Here is a 24581-nt window from a genome sequence, read left to right on the forward strand (position 1 = left end):
AATCATTTGATGAGCATGAATCATCCTTCTTGTTTTCCTGTCAAATGTATCCAACACCTTTTGAGGCCAGTCAGTCACTCCAAAACTGTAAGTTAGGACAGGAAGAGCAAATTGGTTTATAGCTTGAATTTTGTTCCTAGATGTTAATGCTGTTTTCAGGATTAATTTAAGTCTTCTACAATATTCCTTACTAAGTTTTATTTGCATTTCTTCATGTTTTATTGTTGATCCTTCATCAGTTCCCAAATATTTATACACTCCCTCTTGCTCAAGTTCTTTTATATCACATTCTTGTCCCAGACTGATGTTTTCTTGGTGCTGCGGTTTTCCTGCTTTAAAGGTTGCTTTTGCACATTTATCAAGACCAAATGACATTCTTATATCATCTGAAAAAGTTTTGACTACTTGCAGTTGTGCTTTCAGGTCATCATCTGATGAGCTATGCAGTTTTAAATCATCAACAAAGAGCTGATGAGAAGTCTTTACACTTTGTTGCTTTCTGGGAGACACATTATAGCCATGACCTAAGCTGTTAAGCAGACAGCTTAATGGGTTAAGGGCAAGGCAAAAGAGCAATGGTAACAGAGAGTCACCCTGGAATATCCCCCCTTTGGATTTTTATCCCTGGAATAATAATTTGTCCTTTATCATGGCTTAACTGCATAGTGGTTTGCCACTGTTTCATGGTTGCTGTGATGTAATATATCAGTGCAGGGTGTATCTTATACACTTTTAAGCACTGTTTTATCCATGAATGTGGAATACTGTCAAATGCTTTTTTGTAGCCAATCCATGCCATGTTTAGATGCTTCCCCTTTTTACAGTTCTCCACTATAACTTTATTTAACAACAAATGTCCCCTTGTTCCATGTGACTTTCTTTTATTGCCATTTTGTTTTATTGTTGTGATTGAGTTTTCTTCTAAATGACTATAAACTCTGTCGGTATTAATTCTAGTGTATAGTTTATACATCGTCTGAAGGCAAGTTATTGGTCTGTAATTTTCAGCATAGCTTGCAAGTTCACTCTTACGTAGGAGCATTGTTTTTCCTGTTAGCCAGGTTGGTGTCTGTTTAGAGTACACGTGTAAATATTTCTTACTCATGGCTAAATCTTCTTGCAAAGGTGTTAATACTTTTAACCAAAAGTTAGGTATTGCATCTGGGCATGGGGTTTTCCAATTAGAGGCTTTTCTTAACTTTGTTTCAATCTCTCTGGCTGTTATTTCATCCCATTTCATATCCTGTACCTTTGAACTTCTTATTCTTTCTTTTTCTTCTTCTATCCATTTAGCAACTTTGTTATGTTCCACAGGATCTTCATAAATATTTCTCCAAAATGTATCCATTTCTTCTTTTTTTGGTGGTCTTTCAGTTCCTTTTACCTTGTTTCCCAATTCTCTATAAAACTTTTTTTGGTCATCAAATAATTACTTATTTTGTACTTTTCCTTTATATTTATCTGTGTATCTTCTAAGTTTTTCTGCCTGTGCTGATATTTCTAGTTTATTATTTGCAACAGTGCATGATAAATCCTGATCCGTTATAATACTGCACATTGCTTGTATCACATCTATCTTTCTGAGTATTTTTGTTGATCTGTTCCCTCTTTTGTACTCTTTTAACAGTGACACTTCTTGCCTTAACTGCTTTATAGTTTTCTCTATTCGATACTTCCATGATGGTATTCGATTTCTCCCCTTCCTTTCCTTTACTACCCTGTGTTCTTGTGGAAGAGTTTTATCTGTTACTAGTTGTAGCTGCACAGTAATGTAAACTGTTGATTTCTGTTATATCATGTGGATCTCTGTGGACAGTCCTAATTACTGTGTTCATTTGTTTTATCAAACGTCTGACTTTTTGGGTTTTGTTGACCTTCTGGAATCTATTTCTTTCATTGATCTTAATATGTCTATCTATTACTATTAAATCAAGCAACTCTTCTCTTAGGTCATTTTCTTCTAAACTGAGGGCACATTTGTGTTCTCCATTTCCTGTGGGCATTCTATAGAGAGTTCTATAACATCTTCCTGTGGCACATTCTCTTCAGTTTAATCCAGTGTCATCCGTTGCTGTGTAATGTGAGAACTCACTGGCTTATCACTCCTCAACACTGACTGCTTCAGAGTTGCCAGTTTCCTGTTCCTTCCCTTGCTGTCCAGCTTCAAGTGAATGTTTATACTTGTTTCCTGTGGAAGGCTCCAAAATATCTTCATATGGCAACTGACCAATTGCGTCCCATTCTGCTGGTTTCTCCTTAATTTGGATGTCCGTTGCTCTATCCTGCTGTGGTGCTTTCTGAGTTAGATATTCTACACTGAATCCTTCACTTCTCAGGTACTCCATAACCACAATTTCTAGTTCTTTAACTTTCCCATTACTAATCTTCTTTTCTGCTTTTCCTCTTTGTCTTCTTATTTTTTGCATTGTAAAGTTTTCAGTGTCTGTACTCCTTTGCCTGTATTTCTCTTCAAATGTCTTTGTTGCTGATGTTTTTGTATTGATTAGTCTTGGTTTCTCTTTTGCATAAATATTACAGCATATTAAGTCTCTTTTTCTATTCCATGTCCATATTTCTTCTTCGGATGTCTCCTGATCTTCCTGTTTCTCCTTACTTTGGGGACTTGTTCCATCATGCTGTGATGTATCCTGTGTTAGACCTTCTACACCAAATCCTTCACTTCTCAGGCACTCCATAACTTCAACTTCTATTTTTTTTAACTTCTGCTGTACTAATCTTCTTTTCTACATTCCCTCTTTGTGATGTTATTTTTTATTGTGAAATTTTCCATATCTGGATGCCTTTGCTTGTATTTCTGTTTGAATATCTCTGGGATTGCCTTTTTTGTATTGAATAGTTTTGACTTTGCATAAATACTGCACCATATAAAATCTCTCTTTCTTTCCCATGTACATATTTCTTTTTTATACTTTTCAAAAATCTGTAGGTTTTGTTGTTTATATTTTCACACTTCCTCAGATGCATCTTTTTCCAAACAGATGAAAGTTTCTTGGCCTATATAATTTTTTTCACAAATCTGTTGTATTAATGAATACAAATTTTAATATGAAGCTTCTGACAGTTTTTCTTGTGGAAGTATTTTTCTTTCCTCTAATTTCTCTTTTAATCTTTTTGTATATCTTGTGTCTGGAAATTCTGGACTTTTTGCATAATAGTAACAATACATAATTTCTTTCTTATCCTCAATAGTCCACTCTATAGTCTTTATGGCTCTTGCTTGGCCTATCAGTTTTTTATGATTTTTGGGGATTGCTACTTCCTTCTACACTGGGGGGGGGGGGGGGCATCCTTCCTCTTGGCCTGGCCTGGCCTGGCCCCATTATAGGAATGTTTCTGTATTTTCATGATTCTACACTGTCATTTTTTTCCAGTCCTGGCACCAGTGCGCCTACCAGGATTGGGCACTTTTTTATCCTGGGTGTTGTGTACTTAGCTATCTTTTTTAAATTTTTGACCTACTTCTGTCCATGATATATGCGATATAAAATACAGTCTAAATATCATTGTTATCTTGGTGAGATTTTTTTGAAACACTGGCTCTACTTCATGAGGGTACTCACCAAGACTTGAGGGTGAATTCAGTTTCAGCAATACTACTCTCCATTGCTTGCTGACTTATCATCTCTCCATCTATGAGAAGGATACAGTAATATCTGAAATATCTTTTGTCCTAGCACCAGCACCCTTTATTTTTTCAAATTCCAGTGCTGGGGTTTGTCAGAAGAGAAACTATTTGGTGGAGTCATGACAGGTTCCTCGGACTTTACTTGGGGAGTAGTTTCAGGAGGGATAAAAATGCAGAGGGTGTGGGACACCAAGGACAGACACAAGCAGATAAATATCATGGAGACGGTTGCCCTGATCAAAGCACTCAACTCTCTGAACCATTTGTGGTCCCCGGGACATCTTCAAGTGTTTACAGAAAATACGACAGTTATGCGGTACATCAACAAGCAAAGATGAACCAGGTTGTAGTCCCTTTGCAGACTACCCATGTTAGTTTGGGATATAGCTTCACAGGACAGTCTCACTCTGCAGGTATCCAGCATTCCATCAGAGCAAAATAGTAGGGCAGACAGGCTTAGTAGGACCAGGGCAAACCCTCATAAATGGAAACTAGATTAGGGGGTCTTCCAAGATTTGATCAATCTGTGGGGAATTCCTCAGGTAGACCTACTTACCTCCTATCTGAACAATAAACTGGCAAGATTCTGTACCAAAACTGTATGCAAGAAGGCATAGAAGACAGATGTCTTTTCTTTTCCTTGGACAGGAATGTTTCTGTATGCTTTTCCACCCTTTCTACTAATATCAACGGTACTTCTGAAGATTCAGAAGGACCCCCCCCATGGTCATTGTGGCGACTCCCTTCTGTCCTAGGCAACCATGGTTCTCCCTTCTTTTGGAAATGGCTAGGTGCAATTACCACAAGCTTCCTAATAGACTGGATCAACACACACTAAAACAAAATTGTTTGATACATCCCAACGTCATTCAACTTTAGTTGACTGCCCGGATGATATGGTCTTAATTCCTCTTAGCCACCTGTTTCACTGAGAAAGTACAGCAGGTACTAATGAAGGCAAGAAAGGCTGCTATTAGAAAAATCATATTAGCAAATAGAAAAGGTTTTCTAGTTACTACTAAAAACATAACTAGCACCCATTCAAGGCTAGTTGCCCTCTAGATTTACAATATTTGTGTGTTAGTTTACTATGGCCTTTCTTATTCCTCTAGAAAGGTTCATTTTTCGGCCATTTCAGCATGTCTGCCGAAAAATCCTCCTCTTTCAGTGAAGTCTTTTGTCAAAATGTTTTTGGAATTAGTTTTGCATAAGAGGCTTCCATGAAAACCAGTGGCCCTCTTTGGGATCTTAATTTTGTGTTATAGAAGCTAACACTTACTCTATTTGAAGTGGCTAACTTGTCTGACTTGAGGTTCTTAACATGGAAGACAGTTTTGCTCATTGCTCTGACCTCTGCAAGAAGGGTATCTAAGTTGCAAGCACTTATGATGAGTTAACCGTATCTTATTTTTCTTAGGGACAGGGTTTCATTGAGAATTAATTCTTCTTTTATGCCTAAAATAGTATCTAAGTTTATTTTAAGCCAAACTATCCGTCTCCTCATTTTCTTTCCTAAACCTAAAAATGAGGGAGAAAGGATACACCATACTTTAAATGCCCACATAGAAGTCAGGTACTATCTTAACAGAACTAAAGCTTTCCAATCTTTGGATCAATTTTTCATTTCTTGTGAATGTAAAAAGAAGGGGCAACCTGCATCAAAACAGACTATTTCCAAATGGTTGTCTAAGGCTATTACCTTTTGCTATACTCTCCATAACAAAACTGTTCCAGGCAAGGTCAATTCCCACTCTTCCAGGGCCTTAGCTTCATCTATGACTTTTTGGAAAGGGTTGGATTCTAGAAGCTGATGCTTGGTCTTCTGTACATGCTTTTACAAAACATCATAAGCTTGATTCCTTTTCTAGGTCCAGATCAGGCTTTGTGCTAGGACCGTTCGCCAGTGGCTCCTGGACGTTTCTTCCTCCATGTCCCAAATGTAGTTAGCTGGGGTAATCTACCAGTATAACTAAGGCTACTGCACTAGTGATTTATATGATGGACATAGTACAGTTGTGTAAGTAGTAAGTAAACTCACCATAACTATAGTTCAAATTATCACTGCTGCAGTAGTCATTCCATCCATCCATCCATCCCACTTATTTTTTGTTGTGGCTTTTATACCAGGGTGTGGGCATTTATTTATTTTTTCTCCTAATATTGCCTTTCATAGCTCAGCCTCCAGCTATTTTTTTGGCAGGAAAGGCTTGCTCCTACTGTCAGGCAGCTTGAGCTGAGCTGACTAAAAGGCGAGTTTTTGGGATGTAGAAGGTGCCCTGAAGGTTTGGACGCTGGCCAGCTGTTACAGCTTATGGTACTGCAGTAGTAATCATTCAAACATCTAATGTTATGGTTAAGTTTGCTTTCACAACTATACTTTATTCACTGTGTAGGCAGTTTTGTTTGACAATGCAAAGCTGCTATAGGAGATTCTAGTGATGCTTACATGATCCCACGTGACTAGGCAATCAGGTTATAAGATGTCCTTTACAGTCTACTCTCCATTTCTAAAATTATAAACAGAAGCTACCTCTTTTGTCCCAGGATATAAAACCTTAAAAAAAGACTGGATACAGAAGCTTGAATTTCTTCTTCTGTTTGCAGAGTTTCATTACTGGAATAAGCCAGTTCCTCCACTTTCTAGTTGTAGCTGAGAAGTCATTATCGATAAGCACAATAATGTCATCAATCTTCAGCAACTTGGACCTCTGTCATAATTAGAACAGGAAATGTTCTTTCAAATGGTATGTTTAAAACGTCACAAAAATTGGTTTTGACTACCTTTCAAAATTATAGATCAGCAAAACAATAGCTGCTGAACTTCTAGGAAAAAATATACAACATGCCCTTTCCAAAAATGCCCTGTGCTGGAGTAACAATCCATTTTTGAAGTAGCTGCTTGATAAAGGATACAGGTGTCCCCTATGATTTTTCAGAAATAAATATAAACCAAAAATTATCCAATCTTACTCTAGACTCCATTTCCATTGTTTTCCAGCATTTCTTCTTGCTTTGACTCCAGTGTCGTAACCTTTGGTTTTGTTTCAGCAGCCTCTTCTGTAAACATGTAGATTGTATCAGACTGGAAAGTGTGCTTTCTATTTCATCCTGCATTTTGTTGTTTATTTTAACATAATCCTGCAATGCTGCAGTGTATTTTATCAAATTTCTCCCCCAGAGCGGTAGATCTAATGCTTGGATTGTAACTTTCTGCTGTCTGCCTTGTCTGCAAATCTGCCACACAGCTTTCTTCTTGAGAAGCAGCAGCAGAGTGGTAGTGCTAAAAATAGCACATGCTAGCTGCTGGGAACCATACCAGAAGTCCCAGTGTAATGGTTAGTCAAGTTTATCATCTTACAGAGCAAAACGTACTCCAAGCAAGTAAAGGCAGACAGTCCGTATCACAAATTTCAATGCAAATGCTTAGCCTTAACAGTCCATGCCACAAAACACTATTCAGTGAGTGAAAATCACATTCTGATGAAGTCCCTTTCAGGATGAAAACATTTACTGTGATGTTGTTGTTTTTTTTTTTTTTTTTTTTTACTGATTAAAGAGCTTTTTTGGCATGGATTGTTTGTGTTTGGCAAAACTAAACTCTAAACAAAGTCACTTACAAGCCACACGTGGCATTATTTATACAGTAGCTTGTTGCAGACCATGTGTTGTTCATTTTTTTTACGGAAAGTGCATTTTAATTGAACTTTCAAAATTATTGCTCAGCAGAAGAATATTTTCAGAAACACAGGAGGATTACATTTATGTTCTATTAGGTTTCTGTGTATATATTTATTTAAATCTGTTTCCTAGGGTAGAACACTAACCCAGCTGGATTATTTTCAGGCCAGCCTAGTGAGGAAAACCACCTGAATACTTGACAAGCATCGAAGTAACACAGCTGATACAATGAAGACAAACCTTATTCAAAAACTGTACACCACAAGAGAGGATGTAGTTTAATGTTAAGAAATGTATGGTAATGCACTTAGGTGTTAACAATATTGGATATTCACATGTTCTAGGCAACTGCCTTCTTATAACAGCCATTTATGTGAGGGATCTGGGGATTCATTATAGAGTCTGGCTTAAAATTCGAGGAACATCAAAAACAGGTAATAAGACAAAGCTATGGATTAATAAGAGACATCTTGAGAAGTGTATCTAGTACAGATAAAAAGGTTTTGATCCCATTGTATAGATGTGCTGGTTACACCAGTTGTATAATACTGTGCATTTTTGGCTGATTTTAATTTAGCTCAACTGAACAAATGTTTACTTATCAGGTATCCAGAATTTTTCATATAGGAGGCAATGTAGCATTTAGCATTGTTTTCCACTGGGTGCAGGTTATTGAGAGTTGATTTAATTATCATATTTAAGTGTCTTCAGAATAAAATTTTAGCAGTGACATTAGGTATCACCTTTTCTAAACACAGTGCTGCTACAAGGATATGTCTGTTAGCAAACAAACCTTTGCTGAATACTTATGGTCAGAGTTCTTTCTTCATGGGGCTGGTAGATTATGGAATGAATTCCTTACCTTTACACATTGGAATTGTTGAAGTATGAAACTTTCTGAGAAATCATTAGACACTTGGTTTAATAATCCAGATTATCTCTTAACATCTCTTAAATGGCCCTTGGGCCTTGGGTTTGGAAGTCTTAACATTGAATGTTGAACATTACTTGGCAGACAAACTCAAGTCATGTCTTAATGACTCGCAAGTGATCCTTGAGTCCTTTTGTAACCAAAATCATTTTCCAAAAGTGAGGCTAATAAGTATGTAACCTGTTTGTCTTCCACACTACAACCTTGGGCCTAGGATTTGCTGTATAGCTTTCACCTTTTTCCAGAAATTCCCGTTCGATTCTCGGCTTGGCTTGGGAGTGCCTTCTGTGTGGAGTCTGCATGTCCTCCCTGCGGTTGGGTAGCATTCGAAAGACATACGTGCGTAAATGGGCATGCCTTCATTGAAGATTGGGCATAGGGCTGGCACCTCGGCGTTTTGTAAAAAAAATCTGCTGCCAATCATTAGCGGACCGGAGTTCCGCTGTGGCGACCCCTTACTGGGAAAAAGCCGAAAGACAAACAACAACAACATGAGTTAAGTAAGACAACCAGAGGCAGATGTTACTCTTTTAGCTTCTTGGCCCATGTACATCTATTTTCCCATGCTTCAGCAATTTCTCCTGCTTACCCTGTTTCAGCTTCTGTTTCCCAGGCATTCCTTGACTCATACTTTTGTAAGACTGCACCCAGATTGTCTTGCACTCACTGTCAATGTGACTGCTCCATTTCCACTAATAGCCAGAGCAAAATAATTTTTAAAGAGAGTGGTGTCCAGCATATTTTCATAATGTCCTTTAGTGCAAAATAATTAAAAGGGGTAAAAGACAAAGAAAGATTAATTATTAGGAGTTCAGCCAACAGCATGACCAAAGACTTGGAAAGCACCCAAAACTAGATGAATAGAAAAATGGGTTAGAGAACTGGTGGTAGAAGTCCATTTACAGCCCAGGCCATAAGGCAGTACAAAACGCAGAAGACAACTATGAAACTTAAAACGGAGACAACACAAATATATGTTGGCAAACACATTAATTTCCAAATATCATAAGTTGAATATGTTTTTACATATGCAAACAAAGGCTAGGAGTCTAAGAAAAACACAGGTATAATATAACATGTAAAAAAGTTTTCTCCAACTTAGGTAGCCTAGCATAGTAGTTAGCATGTGCAATACAGTAGTATTACAATGAGGTAGATTGTTGTAGTTATGAATAGTCTTTAAAACAAGAGCATTTATGTTCATTTAAGGTGCTCCTTTTGATAATTTATTCACTTAAATGAAATCTTGTAAGGATGCTATCTGAGAAGGAAGGCTATTCTAATAGGCCAGAGCAGGCCTGAAGAAATATTTTTCACAGATGGCCAAGGAGAAGGCAGGCCTATGTAGCTTGATGCCTGTAGTGCTGTGTAAGGTGTAGGAGGATTTGTGCTGTTTTGGCCAGCGGTGGGCAGTATCAGTCATTAAGATGTTCAAAATATCAAGAAACTCCAGGGCTTAAAGTGATTTGCTGATGTTTTATAACTTACCTGTACTCTAGGCATGTGGTGTATACACTAACAGAATGTTTTTGGATTCTTCTTTGAGAAAAAAAGTTTTAAAATATGTATTTGCCTTTCACTGACATCACTGAGAAAAAATAGTGAACTTTAATCTTAGTGGCATCAGCATAAGAAAAACATATGTTGCATCCATAGACTTTAATGGCACACCATTGTATATGTGCAAGAGTACCCCTTTAGTCTGTAGATGTACATAACCTGAAGTGATATCGTGATAGAAGATAGTAATGCTTTTTGGTCTGTGGTTTAATAAAAAGTTTACAAAGCTTTTTATTAAAAAATAGTTGAAAAATGTAAGGAAAGAGAAATATGGAAATACATCATGGTACTTGACTTATTAAATGTATATATAAATGTCGGCAAATCACTTTAGGTAATTTTGCAACAAAGCTACATTGATTTATTATTGATGAGTACAAGTTGGGACCTGCTAGAGTGAGTCCGAAACATAGAGAATGAATGCCCAAAAGATCGGACTTGTTTATACCAAGTCTGAGATGCTATTTCTTGGAGTATTCTCTTTTCTCAGCGGTATGGCAAGCTTAGAGTTGGTATATATGTATGGGGGGGGGTATAGGGAGCTTGCCTCCCCACGTAGGGGGGGTGCAGCAGAGGCTTGTTCCCACTGCAAAAAGAAGTTTTAAGGAGAAGAGTGATTTTTGAGATTCACTTTTCTCCAGGTTTTCGGTCTTTCTTTTTTGGCTTTTTGGCACTCAATGTTTTAAGTACTGACATTTCCATAGGGAGCCAAATACAAGAGTACAGAGTTAAGACAAATTTAGTTAATAAGGCCTGTTTCATAATACACCTTCTTACTGGATTACTATAATTTTTGAAAGGTTACATAATGTGAGCTGGGGGAAATAATTGAGAATTTTGTTTGTGATCATGCCTATTAACATAAATATATTGATGTTTATAGTTAGTGAGAAACGGTGGTGGTGCTGCGGTAGCATTGTTGCCTCATAGTAAGACGTTGTCCTGTTCGATTCTCAGCTAGAGCGTCTTCTGTGTGGAGACATGCGTGAATGGGCGTACCTTCGTTGAAGGTTGTGCGTCAGTGCTGGCAACTCAGCACATAAAATTCTACTGTCAATCATTAGCGGACCGGAGTTCCGCTGTGGCGACCCCTAACCGGGAAAAGCCGAAAGACACAGCATAGTTAGTGAGAAACGGTGGTTCTGTGAATGTTAATACTGAATATTCTTTCAGCATGTCAAGAGCAAACTCAGCTGGAAATTCCATTGGCAATACCCATTGCAGAACCCCTTATCAAAGATTTAGTTGTTTGTGGAATATTTATGTTTTAGTGCTTTAAGTAATTTGGAAAAGCATATATTACCTTCACATCAAAATAATAAGCTTAGTTGTCTTAAAACACAACCCCCCCATCATTGAAAGGATTCAATTGGTTCTGATATTTGTGCTTATTGGGATTGTGCCACTGCAGACAACCATGTGAAGTCATTCATATAACCAGGCTGCATGTTTCCATGTTACACTAGAGGTGGGCATGTCATTTCAATATATGGTAACTACAGACAGCCTCTTTTCTGTCTGTAACTTATTATTGCCTTTTCTGCTAGATGTTCCCTTCTTAGCAAGATAAGATATACTCAAAATGTCCGTTAGTGCTGCTGCTGAGTACACAAGATGTAGATCATTTTTTGCTTTACCGAGTTTTCGTGAAGTCAGTGCATTTAACCTACTTACGAGATTTTGTTCTGTGCAGTACAAATATCGACTGTTTATTACCAGAGAATGTATATTTTATAAAACAAAATTGCTTGGTCCTGTAATGTAGACCCGTAAAGCAGTTTGTCTTGAAAGCAGGATTTCATTTGCTTTATTCAGTCGTATGTGAAGAGTAGGTTTTCATGCCATGACAATAACCCTTCCTTTTAATTGTCTTTTTTTCTCCTTGCAGATAGAACTGAAGCAGCTACAAAAGTGTTATAAGGCATTAGCTGACCAGATAAACCTTATCTTGTCCAAACGCCTCTGGTACATTATGATAGAGCAATTCCTGATGAAGTACGTCTGGAGTGCTTGTGGTTTAGTCATGGTGGCAGTACCTATAATCACAGCAACTGGGTTTGCAGACAACGGTAATTTTTTTAAACAGTTTTATTTGAAAAGTAGGTGTAACATGTAATTCATGACAATATTATTAGATGTCTATGATAAGTTATATATATAATAGGTTATCTCTGTATGAAATGATTTGGCATTCTTTGCTCGGTTGTCAGAAATTACTGTAAGCATGAATGAGATCATTAAAGTCCTGTATAACCTCAACAGGCCATCCCCGTTGTAAACATGTGGTAGTCTCCTGGCCTGCTTTTTCCAGATTGCTGTCTGGTTGCATTGCAGAATAGTCTTGGTGGTTTTGGTGATCATGTGCTCCCTTCATTAATAACTGATTACTCATTTGGTAGATAGTGCGGGGCAGAATGTGTATGGCTTCCTAAAAGTTGGCACTTGGGTATGATGAAGTGTGCTGACCTGTTACCACAACTAACTGGATTTCCAAATGTGATGTCAGTGACTTGGGTGTAGAAGTAGATTTAGGAAGGCAGCAATATGGAGGATAGCAACATTCAGTGGCAACTTTCTTTTGGGGAAAAGACCTGGGGCTGGATTGGGAAAAGTTGGTGCAACAGCTCTCGAATATGTGTGAGTCCATATGTGAGTGAGACAGTGAAGTATGTATCAGTATATTGTTGTATTTGCATAATTACATACATGCATGTGTGTATATCAGAAAGGTAGGTATGCCACCTGTGTGTACACAAGTGCATATGTATATGACTTTGATAGTTATGGTTGATATATAGTTATATATATAGTTGTTTTAGATAGTGATAGTTGATATTGGATGCATCACCTATATAATTACATTTCTGTGTGCATGAGTGCTTGCATGTTAGTTTGTCAATAGGCTGGATGCACCACCTGTATCTGTCCATGACTGTGTATATTAGAGAGCATATGTGGCAGTGTACCAGGTATTGGGGCGGGGGTGCGCCATCTGTATCAGTCCATCACTCTACTTTTTTCAGAACATACATATGTGAATGTTTCCGAATGGTTGATGCACAACCTGTATTACTTTTATTTTTGTATGTATATGAATACACACATATGTACATCATTCTATGTGTTTGAGAGCATTCCTGTGTGAGTGTACCAGTAGGGAAGGCGCACCACCTGTATATGTGCATCACTATACAGGTCACTATACAGGTCTGAGAGAATATTTTGCATATATCAGAAGGATTCTCTTTCTATATCACTATATGTATCACTGTATGTGTTTGACAGCATACATATGTGAGTATACCAGGAGGAAGAGAGCACCACCTGTATCTGTGTATCACTATTATGTGTTTGAGAGCATACCATACCTGTATGAGTGTAACAGGGAGAGAGTACACCAGTTTTATCTGTCCATCACTGTATGTGTTTGACAGCATACCTATGTGAGTGCATCAGGAGGGAAGTTGCACCAATTCAATCAGTCCATCACTGTATGTGTTTGACAGCATATCTAAGTAAGTATACCAAGAGGGACAGAGAACCACTTGTATCAGTGTATCACTGTATATGCTTGAGAGCATGCCTATATGAATGTATCTGGAGGGAGGGTGTTCCCCCTGTATCAACACATCACCAAATTTATTTCGGAGCATACCTGTACAAGTGTATCAGGGGTGGAGTTATACCATCTGTATCAGTCCACCGTTGTATGTGTCTGAGAGCATGTCTGTATCATTGTATCAGTGTATGTGTTTGAGAACACACCTATGTGAGTTTATCAGGAGGGAGATTGTTCCACCTGCATCAGTGCATTGCTGTATGTATTTCAGAGCATACCTATATGAATATATCAGGTGTGGGGGTGCACCATCTGTATCAGTCCATCACTGTACTTTTTTGAGAAAATACATATGAGAATGTTTCCGAATGGTTGACCCACCACTTATATTAATTTTTATCTGTATGGGTATGAATACATACATATGTGTATCACTGTATGTCATTGAGAGCATACATATGCGAGTATACCAGTAGGGAAGGTGCACCGCCTGTATCTGTTAATCACTGTACAGGTCTGAGTATTTACCTGTGTGCATTTATCAGGAGGATGGATGCACCACCTGTATCAGTGTGTCACTGCATGTGTTTGACAGCATATACCTATGTCAATGTACCAGGAGGGAGAAACACCGCCTGTATGAGTGCATCACTGTTACCAAGAGGGAGAAAGCACCACCTGTATGAGTGCATCACTGTGTGTGTTGGAGAGCTTATCTGTACAAGTGTAACAAGGGGAGGGTACATCACCTGTATCAGTGCATCATTACAGAGATGTGAGAGCATACGTGTGTGATTGTACCAGGAGGGAGGATGCACCACCTGTATTAGTGCATCACTGTACATGTCTGAGAGCTTGCTTGTGTGGGTGTATCAGGGGGAAGATACACTACCTGTATCAGTGCATCACTGTATGTGCTTCAGAGCATACCTATATGAGTATATTGGGAGAAGGTGCACCACCTGTATCAGTGCATCACTCTACAGTTTTGAGAGCGTACCTATGTGAGTGTATCAGGAGGGTGGAGACACCGTCTGAACCAGTGTAAAACTGTATGTGCTTGAGAGCATACCTATATGAGTGTATTGGGGGATGCACTATTGGTCTCAGTCCTTTGCTGGTCTTTTTTTGAGAACCTTCATATGTGAATGTTTCCAAACCGTTAATGCACCACCAGTGTTAATTTTATTTTTGTATCTCTATGAACACATACATATCAGTATGTCAGGAGGGTGAGTGCACTGCATGTATCAGAGAATCAGTGTATGTAAATGAGTGCATACATACATACATTCATACATGAGTGTGTTAGTAGGTATGCCGTGTCCTCATTCTAAACAAGGAAGAAGGATGAGGACTGTGTCACTTGCCAGTATAATGACTGAACTGTCTTTCAGCAGCATGAATTTATGGCAGGAAAGGGAGGTCTCACTGATGTCTGAGTTCAGTCCTTACTTCTAGAGCACCTACATTGGGAGTATAAATAGCAAGAGAAAATGCAAAATGGGCATTGTTATTAATCAAGGGAATTCTTATTGTAAAATACGTCAATGTGAACTGGTCAGCTACTATTTTGTTGAATAGAGCTGCAGTGCATGCATCTCAGTTACTTCTGATATTTTAGAATATCTTTGATTTTGAGTCATATTTTAGTTCGTTCCTTTTTTAATGTGTGGTTTTCTAGTAAATTGCTAATGATTGTAGTAATTAAATAATGTCAGATATTTAAGTTTCAGAATTTATTTCCCCTCATAATATGCATATGATATAAAACTCTTATTTTAGCAGATTTGTAAGTATATAAGGGCAATATTTAAAATTTGTCCCAGATTTTGGAACATTGTCCACCATTATTACTTGGCTTTTCCCTGATTCTTGAGCTAAGAGGTTAAGGGCTATGCTGTCAACTCAGATTTGTTGAACAGTGGGATATGAGAGTTTCTGTTTACTTTTAAAATTCATCAGTCTCAACAGTTAGTATATTTAGTTACTGTTTTGTGTGTGTGCGTGTGTGTGTGTGTGTGTGTGTGTGTGTGTGTGTGTGTGTGTGTGTGTGTGTGTGTGTGGAGGGGGGGGTCTCTCTCATTTGAGGGGTGCAGCAGTGTTGCCTTCTGTGATGGTCCCACAGCTGACACCAATATGTGACATCCTCATGCTGGACCAGTAATTAAGGAGCCTGAATCCTCACCACTGACACTGGAGAGGGATGTTCACTTGGAATACAAATGGATACACTCAGTATTTCTAGATGCAGACGTCTCTACATCAAGCACAATTTCCCTAAAGAGCACACAGGGGAAACAGTCAGCCCAGGGTCTGGATTTCTCTATCTGTCTCCCTCCAGGTCCCCAGTAAGCCTCCCCACTGGTACATCTGTAGAGTTAGGTCATCACTCGAATATCCAAGCCAATTCCTCCAGCACCCTGTCTGTGAAAACAGTGTTTCATGTCCCTGCCCCAATAGCTGACACTCACACTCTTTGAGATTTAATTTTTTCACACACACACACACACACACACACACACACACACACACACACACACACACACACACACACACACACACACACACTCACACACTCACACCTGGGAAAGCTGGCACAGATTAACCGCTGTACCAACTTTGCCCAGAATATAAGGTAGATTCACTGCCACCAGTCAGTTACTATAAGGCTGTTAAATGAATACCCAGTTATACTGAGTGAAGTTAATATTAATACAAATGGTTAAAGGCTTTCAGGAGTGGTCAGAATTATCACCAAATAAATATGTGCAAATACTCTCAAAACTTAAATATTCTCTAAAAAGGACCAGTCACAGTGAAAGGTATGAATATATTTAATAATAAATAAAATAACAAAAAACTACTAAATATATATTTACAGTAAACACCAGAGTTTAAGTCACAGGAGATATTGAAAGTAACACAGCTGAATAGTTTCACACAGTTACAGAAAGACAGTACTTCTAATCTCACTATATTTTCCTGACTAATCTAAAAGAATTACTACTCCCCAGTTAAGTTACTTACTACCGCAAGGCAAGATGGATGATTGGTCCTTGTTGTCAGATCCAAGCCAGAATGCAGAATGCTGAGAACAATTTCCTACTATATGTCATAATTTGTTTCCTAATTAATGTTGTAGCTATGACTTAGACATCCATTTTACTATAAATGTTGTCTTAGTTCAGTGTTATATTTTTAGTTTCTACCTTTACTTGTTTAGAATTTTACTATATGCTCCCTGTACTTACTATATTGTTTACCACTTTCTTTCTTTGTATTTAGTGCTGTTTGTAATACTGTTTGATTTCTATGATTTTATTGTAAATTCCTTTGTACTGTGTTTGGAGATTTTTCTCCCTGGGCTGCCACTGAAAACAGGCAACCTTGCCTAGTCGGACTTATCCCGGTAAACAAATGTAAATGGATAAATAAATAAAAATTATTTCAGAGTTGATTACACAGTGACATCACATCTGGTCATCTGACTCTGTTTCCCACACTCACCAGCACTAGAAGCTGCTAGGGTTTAGCATCTGTGTGTTACCATACACACAGACAGAGCTTTGCTCAGATCTCCTGTAAGTCATAAAACCATAAAAGCACCACACTTTTCCTGCAGGAGATACATCCTATTCTGTAGCACAGACATTGTGTCTCTGTCTCCCTTCAAAACTGTGGGATAACATCTTTATTGCTTAATCCATAAAGTAATTTAATTCCAGATATATTTTAAAGTTTGCTGCAGTGGATTGTGATTAACCTCTGCTCTGCCAGTATTTTCTGTCGAAACATATACATTTAATTCAGTTATAATAATGTATGTACATTTCTTTTCCTTCCAGCAGGGCACACTGTTGATACATTTTAACACAAGCAAACCTCACAAATACATTTTCAGCACAAGCATCTGTACAAATTAGTTTGATATACAAATGGCATATAATTATTTACAAAATTCCAGCTAGCTGTGCCGGCATAAGTTATACATCCGCTATCCTACTTTTCTTGGCATGGCTGGCAGTACCTCCTATCGTCACACCCTCCTGCAACATTACATTTTTTTATAATTTTGTTATGTTTATGATAGCTGCAGTACTCAAGTAGTTTCTTTTTCTGAATCAGTAGTTGACTATGTTGCATCAGTTATTACTTGTGGACTGTTTGTCATGTACTTATATTCTTTTCTTAGTAATGAATAATGTCCACTGTCTGCAAGGTGATTAATTGAGTTGTTTTTCTTCCATGCTGATTCTCACACAGATAGAAATGCTTTAAGTTCATGGGGCAAAGGAGGAACCATGCATTATTTGTGCCCAGGTCACTGTAGCTCCCATTTTCTATTGACTCTTAAAGATACTTGTTTAATATCTGATTGATGTGAGAAAGATACTGGGTTACACTAGCAATTAACTAAAGCTCCTGGACATGTAGTTATGGTTTTAAAAACATTCTCTAGCTTATGTTATGGAAAATTCAGTTCAGTTATTAAAACTAATTTAGACTTCCAAAAGTATCCTTTGCTCTAACACAGTAGATGATTAAGAGACTGTATGCACATGCAGACATGTTTACTATAGGGATATGATATACGTGATCAAAAATCTGATCTGCATACTGAAGCGTAATCTGGCTAACTGCAGCCCTGATGCTATTCATTTTAGAGTCAGCTGTTTTAGTCAAACTTTTAGTGAGACATAGCCAGTCTGGTACTGGGTCAGTGTGCTGCATAAACATTGCAGGTGGCATCGTCATGAGTCCACATTCAGAAAACTGACTTAGTTCAGAGTGCTGGCAGCATTCTAGTTTAGGTGAAGCACATTTACTGGAATGCAATAGATCAAAATGTACATGTGTAGACTGTCATCTTTCATTAAATAGTGAGTGTCCAAACTGTGCTGCATTATCACTTAATCAGACATAATAACCATAATTCCTAAAAGCATTCAGGAAAGCTGAATTTAATTTTGTTTTCTTTTAATGTTTTCAAGTGATATGTTAAATCAACACAATGTGTGGTTATTGCACAGTAGTTCAGGGTTCAGTGCTCTGAATCAGCATTTATATCACCTAATTATTTATTTAACTAAATCTCCATATTAATGTGATCTATTGGTGTGTTATGATTTTATTTTTAACAAGAATCTAGCAAGCTTGAAGACCAAGCCTTTGCATGCAAGGTCCTTAACCTCTACTAAAATGGTGCTTGTGGTAGGCACATACATTTGTGTTTACAACAATGGCTTTTATTGTTTTAACAACACATATTAAAATAGACACACACACACACATGCCAGCACACATGTGCATGCACACACACTCATACATAAACCAAGTTACTATATAATGGACATTAACAGAAAGATTAGTTTTAATGCACACCTGTTCCTGTGTTTTGTTCTTCTGATTAATGTAAAGTGGTTGGTGTGGCTGATTTTTCTTCACAGTGGTCTCAGCTGTCTTAGTTTTCAGTGATCTGTGCTTAGAATGGTATCCAAAAAGACTATTTGTACCCAGCATTACCATTCTAACATTGTTATTTTCCTTAATGGTCAAATGGTGTCACAGGATGGTCACTTGCAGCGAATGTGTCATTATGTGTAAATGACTCAGCACAGCTGTGTTCAGATACTGGCAAGGGCAGAATGTTGCTTGTTCTTTCATAATGTGTTACTTGATGCTTTTGAAATGGAAGATAAGCAGATAGCAAAACAGATTTGAAGTTCCTAAAAATGGGATGAGGCTTTTGGATTGAAATTCATTACAGCTGACAGTGGCTGGCTTTGGTAGGCATGGAGATGGTGAGTACCTACCTTACACAGAGGATTAACAACAGGAAACGAACAAAAAGGAAGTCTGTGGTTCAGTCAGGTTTATTCCATCAAAGACAACAATGGGATGCTGTTGAAACCCATATTCACATAATGGCATTTACTCAATTTTTAGTTGCCTAAATTGTATTGCTGATGTCACTGTCTTGGAATCAACATGGGAAAACAAGCTGTCATGCAAATGTCTGTATCATTTGCTTCTTCTTCTCCAGGTATTTTGTTTTAAAGAGAATAGGTTCTTTACCTGTGTAAATAAAGGCTAGTGAATAGTAAACAGTGTGTATATTCAGATCTCTGCAGAATTGCTGTTGGGTTACACTGTTTGATAATTGCCATCTAGGGATTGTGTAAAGCAAATCCTGCTCGCTTGTACCCAGTAGGCAGATTGTTTGTTTTGGTTGTGTCTTACACTTAATGTCATAATGAATTTCTTCTTGATTAGGACTTATTTTTACAGAGGATTCATTATTGTCTTGATTCAGTTCTGTAAATATAGTACCTGTGCCCAACTTCAAACACATACATATAGGAACACATTATGTCTATAAGTAATTGAAAAACTGTGGCAAGAGATGTTTGCATTAGCGAAGAATGCTGCAGTTTTCTGATATTCCTACATAAAAGCATTTTCTTGCCATAGGCAAAACACCAGTACTAATATTATCATACCACAGGAGGCTAGAAGGCATGCAGAATTCGTATAATTGATATACTGCTGTAGAGCATCCACCAAACCATGGGCTTTCAGTTGTTATTTCACTGTTTTTATATCTGTTTACTGTTAGCCTTACTACTACACAGTCTTTTTGGCTTTTCCCAGTTAGGGGTCGCCACAGTGAATCAGCAGTCCGCAGATTGATTGGCAGTGGTGTTTTTACAGTGTCTAGTTGCCAGCCTGGCACCCAACCTTCACAGAAGGCACACACAAAAACACATGCACCTACCTGCATGACTTTAAAGCTCACTCGACCACAGGGAGGACATGCAGACTCTGCATAGAAGGAGCTCCAGCCGAGAATCGAACTACAGAACTTCTTGCTGTGAGGCAACAACACTAACCGCTGCATCACCACAGCCTTACTACTACACAGCTGTTTCTAAAATGATCTTGTTGAACAAAGAGAGGCAACATAAAATAATGAAGTAATTTGAAAAAATTCTTAAGTGTCAGTATTGTACAGGTTTAAGACACAGGCAGTTTTTATGGTTAATTCACTGGAACCATCTTATGCTGGCAACTACTTTAACAGCAAAGGTCACCTCTACTTGGGTTTCTTGTGTGTGTGTGTGTGTGTGTGTGTGTGTGTGTGTGTGTGTGTGTGTGTGTGTGTGCGCGCGTGTGTGCTATGCTTTGTCCTTTCTTTGTGTGAAGGGCACCTGGATGCACAAAAAAATGAAGAATGCTTGAATGGCTTTTTCATCAGTCCCTTTGCAGGATAAGTTTCATATATGCTATTAAAAATTAGCTATGAGTTCTACTTCCACGACAAGGCTCAAGGCAGTTTACAGTATCTTCCTCAGTTGCATTATAACTTTCCTTCATTTGTAGCCTTTTTACTCAACTATGTATGGTGCAAATGTGAGTTAATACTTACCCACCCCATATGCGCTCCACTATATGTTTGTTCGTTGACTGGCATGTTCTTCTACCTAAGTGAATCAGGCTTTGAGTCGTCATAATTCCTTGGTGGACTCAAGCTCAGTAGTCTACACCTGGTTCCCTTCATCTCAAGTTCATCCAGATTTTTTAGGTATTCTGTTTGACTTTTCCATAGGAGGAAGCATAGCCATTCAACCTGTGAGGGCAGACTATCACAATATATGGCACTCACAATATTTGTTGCTTATAAAGTTAGTCTCTTATATTACTTTTGCAGTTATTGAACCTATAGCCTACAAGTAAATTATTTTAGAGTTATTTCTTAATGGTTTCTGTCATATCTGCTACTTAATATTTGCCATGCTCCATCACAGAAGATTATAGCAAAAGTGCTATTATACAATGACTGTCCATTAACATTTGGAAATGAGCATGTTGATTGGTCAGCTCAACCAGCATGCCCATTGTAAATCGAGCATATACCAATAGAAAAAAAGTCCAGTCCACCCAGACTTTCTTCCATTAATACATGGTACAAAAAATTTACTTTTGTTTCATTTAAAAAAAAAAATTACAAAAACCGGAGACTTGAAACAAACGAGAGAGCTGGCGAGAGACACATGCTAAGATACATACATACATACTTACATACATGCAGATATTTCAAGCATGGGCATTAATACCCCTCTAGTTTGCTAATATACCAAAACACTTGTTCCCATAATAAGTGTCCAGGCTGTTCTTAAAAATATCTAAACTAGTACTTGCTTTAATGTAATTAGGTAGTCTGTTCCATGCATCAGCTACTCTGTCAGTGAACCAATTAATACACTTGTCATTCCTATAGAATCTTCTACATAGGTTGTCTGATGATTCTCTAGTACTTTTTGATAACCCCAAACATTTCCAGAGGTAGTTGTCTCTAAATGCCGTATATACCTGAATAAGATCTCCTCTTAGATATCTGTAAGAGGCACTGTACACGTTCAGATGTTTTAGTCTTTCATAATAACTTAAATTTTCACATCCATGGATACCCTTAGTATATTTCCGCTGTACTCTTTCCAGTTTCATCATCCTTGTTTTCTTATAGGGTTTCCATATTGTTATTCCATACTCAAGTTTGGGTCTAATGTAACTAACAAACAATGGCTTCATTATTTTTGATTTCCTAGACTTCATAAATCTTTTTATACAACCTATAGTTCTATAACTATCATTAACCAATTGGCTGATATGATTAGAAAAACTCATAACTGAATCTACCCACATACCCAGGTCCTTAAATAAGTCTACAGTTTCAATCACTGTGTGCTGTATTAAATATTCACCTTTCAGTTTATGTCTCCCAAATCTTATAAGCTTAGTTTTTGATGTATTTATCAGCATATTATTCTCCTGTGCCCAAATGGTCAATTTAGTGAAGTTATTTTGCAGACATGCCTTATCTGTAGCACATGTAATCAGTTTACCAAGTTTCAGGTCGTCTGCATATAGACTGTAGAACACCTCAGATGAAAAAGTTACGTCTGAAATATACAATCTAAACAAGTAAGGGCCTAGGACAGAGCCCTTTGGGACACCATGACTGTAACCAAGGATTTCATCTGTCCAGTTGATGTATGTAACTTGTCATGTCCTATTTGTAAGCCATGCAGCTATCCATCTTATCAAGAGTACATCAATACCTAGTTGTACTAATTTACTCATAATTGTTTTGTGTATGACCCTGTCAAATGCTGAAGTTAAATCTATATAAATTACATCACAACACAATTTTTCTTTCATAACTGTTTATTATTGTTATAGAACATCATGTTACAGGTGGTAATAGATCTATTTTCAACATATGCATGCTGATATATGGTTTCAAGTCCCAGCCTATTCAGTTCTGACACTAACTTATCCAATATTACATTCTCAATTATTTTTCCACAACATGAAAGTAGACTTAAGGGTCTGTATGACTCTTGGTTTGTCCTACCCCACTTTCCCTTAAAGACAGGTTTAATAAGCTCATGTCTTCAATCTTGAGGAATCTTCCCAAGTTTATTTGACCTAGTGAATAATAGATATAATGCTACTGTAAGTTCTTGCTGAAGTGTTCTCAGGTCATTGTTACTAATTCCGCCTCTTCCCTGCGGTTTGTTTGGATCCAGTTTTCACAGTTCTTTTTCAATATAATCTAATTTGATTCCAGTATCTGGGGTTACCTGGAAGTCACTAGGACAGCTTATCACCCCTTTTGTGGAGCCAAACTGTTTTGCATAAGGTTTTGTAAATATATCTATAATCTGTTGTGTCTGAGAATAAATTTTAGAATCTGCACACAGTTTATCAATTTGTGTGTCTACTCCTTCCACATTTTATATATCTATAAAAGGTTTCCTATTATGCTCAATATCTTTATATAAATATTCTTAAAATTTTTCTTGATTTGTCTCACACTATGCTTAATCTGTTTGTCCAGCTTGTTTACTTCAGTTTTCAAAGTTGTAGTTCGACCTGACTTCCATTTCTTATATTTTTTGTCTCTTACTCTTGTTCTTATGGAAATATATCCCCCTGATGATGTATACTTAGAGCCTGATGTTAAACATTTTTTTGACTTTTTGCACTCAATTTCTCTTTCAAAACTTTCACATTCCAACTGCAGTTTTTACACTGAGCACCTCACTCCAGTTAGTTTTATATAGTGACTGTTTTGCTTTCATATAATCTGTAATTAACCTTCTGTGCATTGGTTTAGATTTCAGTTTGACAGAATTATCTAGCAACAAATTAATCTTTATAACCCCATGATCACTGCACATCAATGGTGGTAAAACCTGACTTGAAGTTACAGTAATTTCTTTGGGAACACAAACAATGTCTAGTATATTCCGTCCCCTGGTAGTTTTTTTACAATCTGAAGCAATTGTTGTTCCTGAATACACTCTGTGAATAATTTCCTTACTAACATTGTTGAATCAGTATTTTTCCAGTCTGTTTCTGGTAAATTTAAGTCCTCAGCTAATGATATTTTTTCCTCCTGTGTTTCCTATAAGAAATGTATGAATTCCTCTAGGTCATCTACACTTGACTTTGGCGGTCTATACACTCTAACGATTGTTATATGCTGCAGGGTTGTTTTTATTGTCACAGTTACACAGTTTATAGTATTGGTGTTACGTTATACAAAACTAGACAAATGTACCTGATTATCAGAGATGTCCGTTGCTTATTTTAAAGCTGTCTCACTATGTTAAACCCATTTAACATAGCGAAACAGTAAAAAGCAATGGAGATCTTGCTTTCTCCGTTGCTTTTTTTTTAAACCTGTCTCGCTATGTTAAATGGGTTTAACATAGCGAGACAGCTTTAAAATAAGCAACGGAGATTTCCGTTGCTTATTTTAAAGCTGTCTCGCTATGTTAAACCCATTTAACATAGCGAGACAGGTTTAAAAAAAAAGCAACGGAGAAAGCAAGATCTCCGTTGCTTTTTACACACTGTGTCGCTATGTTAAAGGAGTTTAACATAGCGAGACAGCTTTAAAAAAGCAACGGAGATCTCCGTTGCTTTTTTAAAACCTCTGTCGCTATGTTAAACTCACATAGCGAGACAGTATTTTAAAAGAGGCTTATACTAATGGAAAAAGTCCGGGCGACTGGACCTTTTTCCATTAGTATAAGTCGATTTACAACGTGCATGCTGGCCAATCAGCGTGCACGTTTTGGAATATTAATGGGGGGGTCATGGTATAATTCAGCATTACCTACACCCAGCCATGG

The 24581-nt window shown here is 37.6% G+C and overlaps 1 protein-coding gene across 2 annotated transcripts in view; it reads left to right on the forward strand.

Annotated features, from left to right (window-relative positions):
* Positions 1 to 24581, forward strand: part of ABCD2 (ATP binding cassette subfamily D member 2) — a 949133-nt gene that overhangs the window by 84954 nt on the left and 839598 nt on the right. For both annotated transcript variants that reach the window (XM_044066760.1, XM_044066761.1), the window contains exon 2: positions 11704 to 11884. In XM_044066760.1, coding sequence (XP_043922695.1) covers positions 11704 to 11884 — 181 coding nt within the window. The remainder of the gene's footprint in view (positions 1 to 11703; positions 11885 to 24581) is intronic.

This window comes from Protopterus annectens, chromosome 3.part1, assembly GCF_019279795.1.
Source record: "Protopterus annectens isolate FY-2018-M chromosome 3.part1, PAN1.0, whole genome shotgun sequence".
NCBI lineage: Eukaryota > Metazoa > Chordata > Ceratodontiformes > Protopteridae > Protopterus > Protopterus annectens.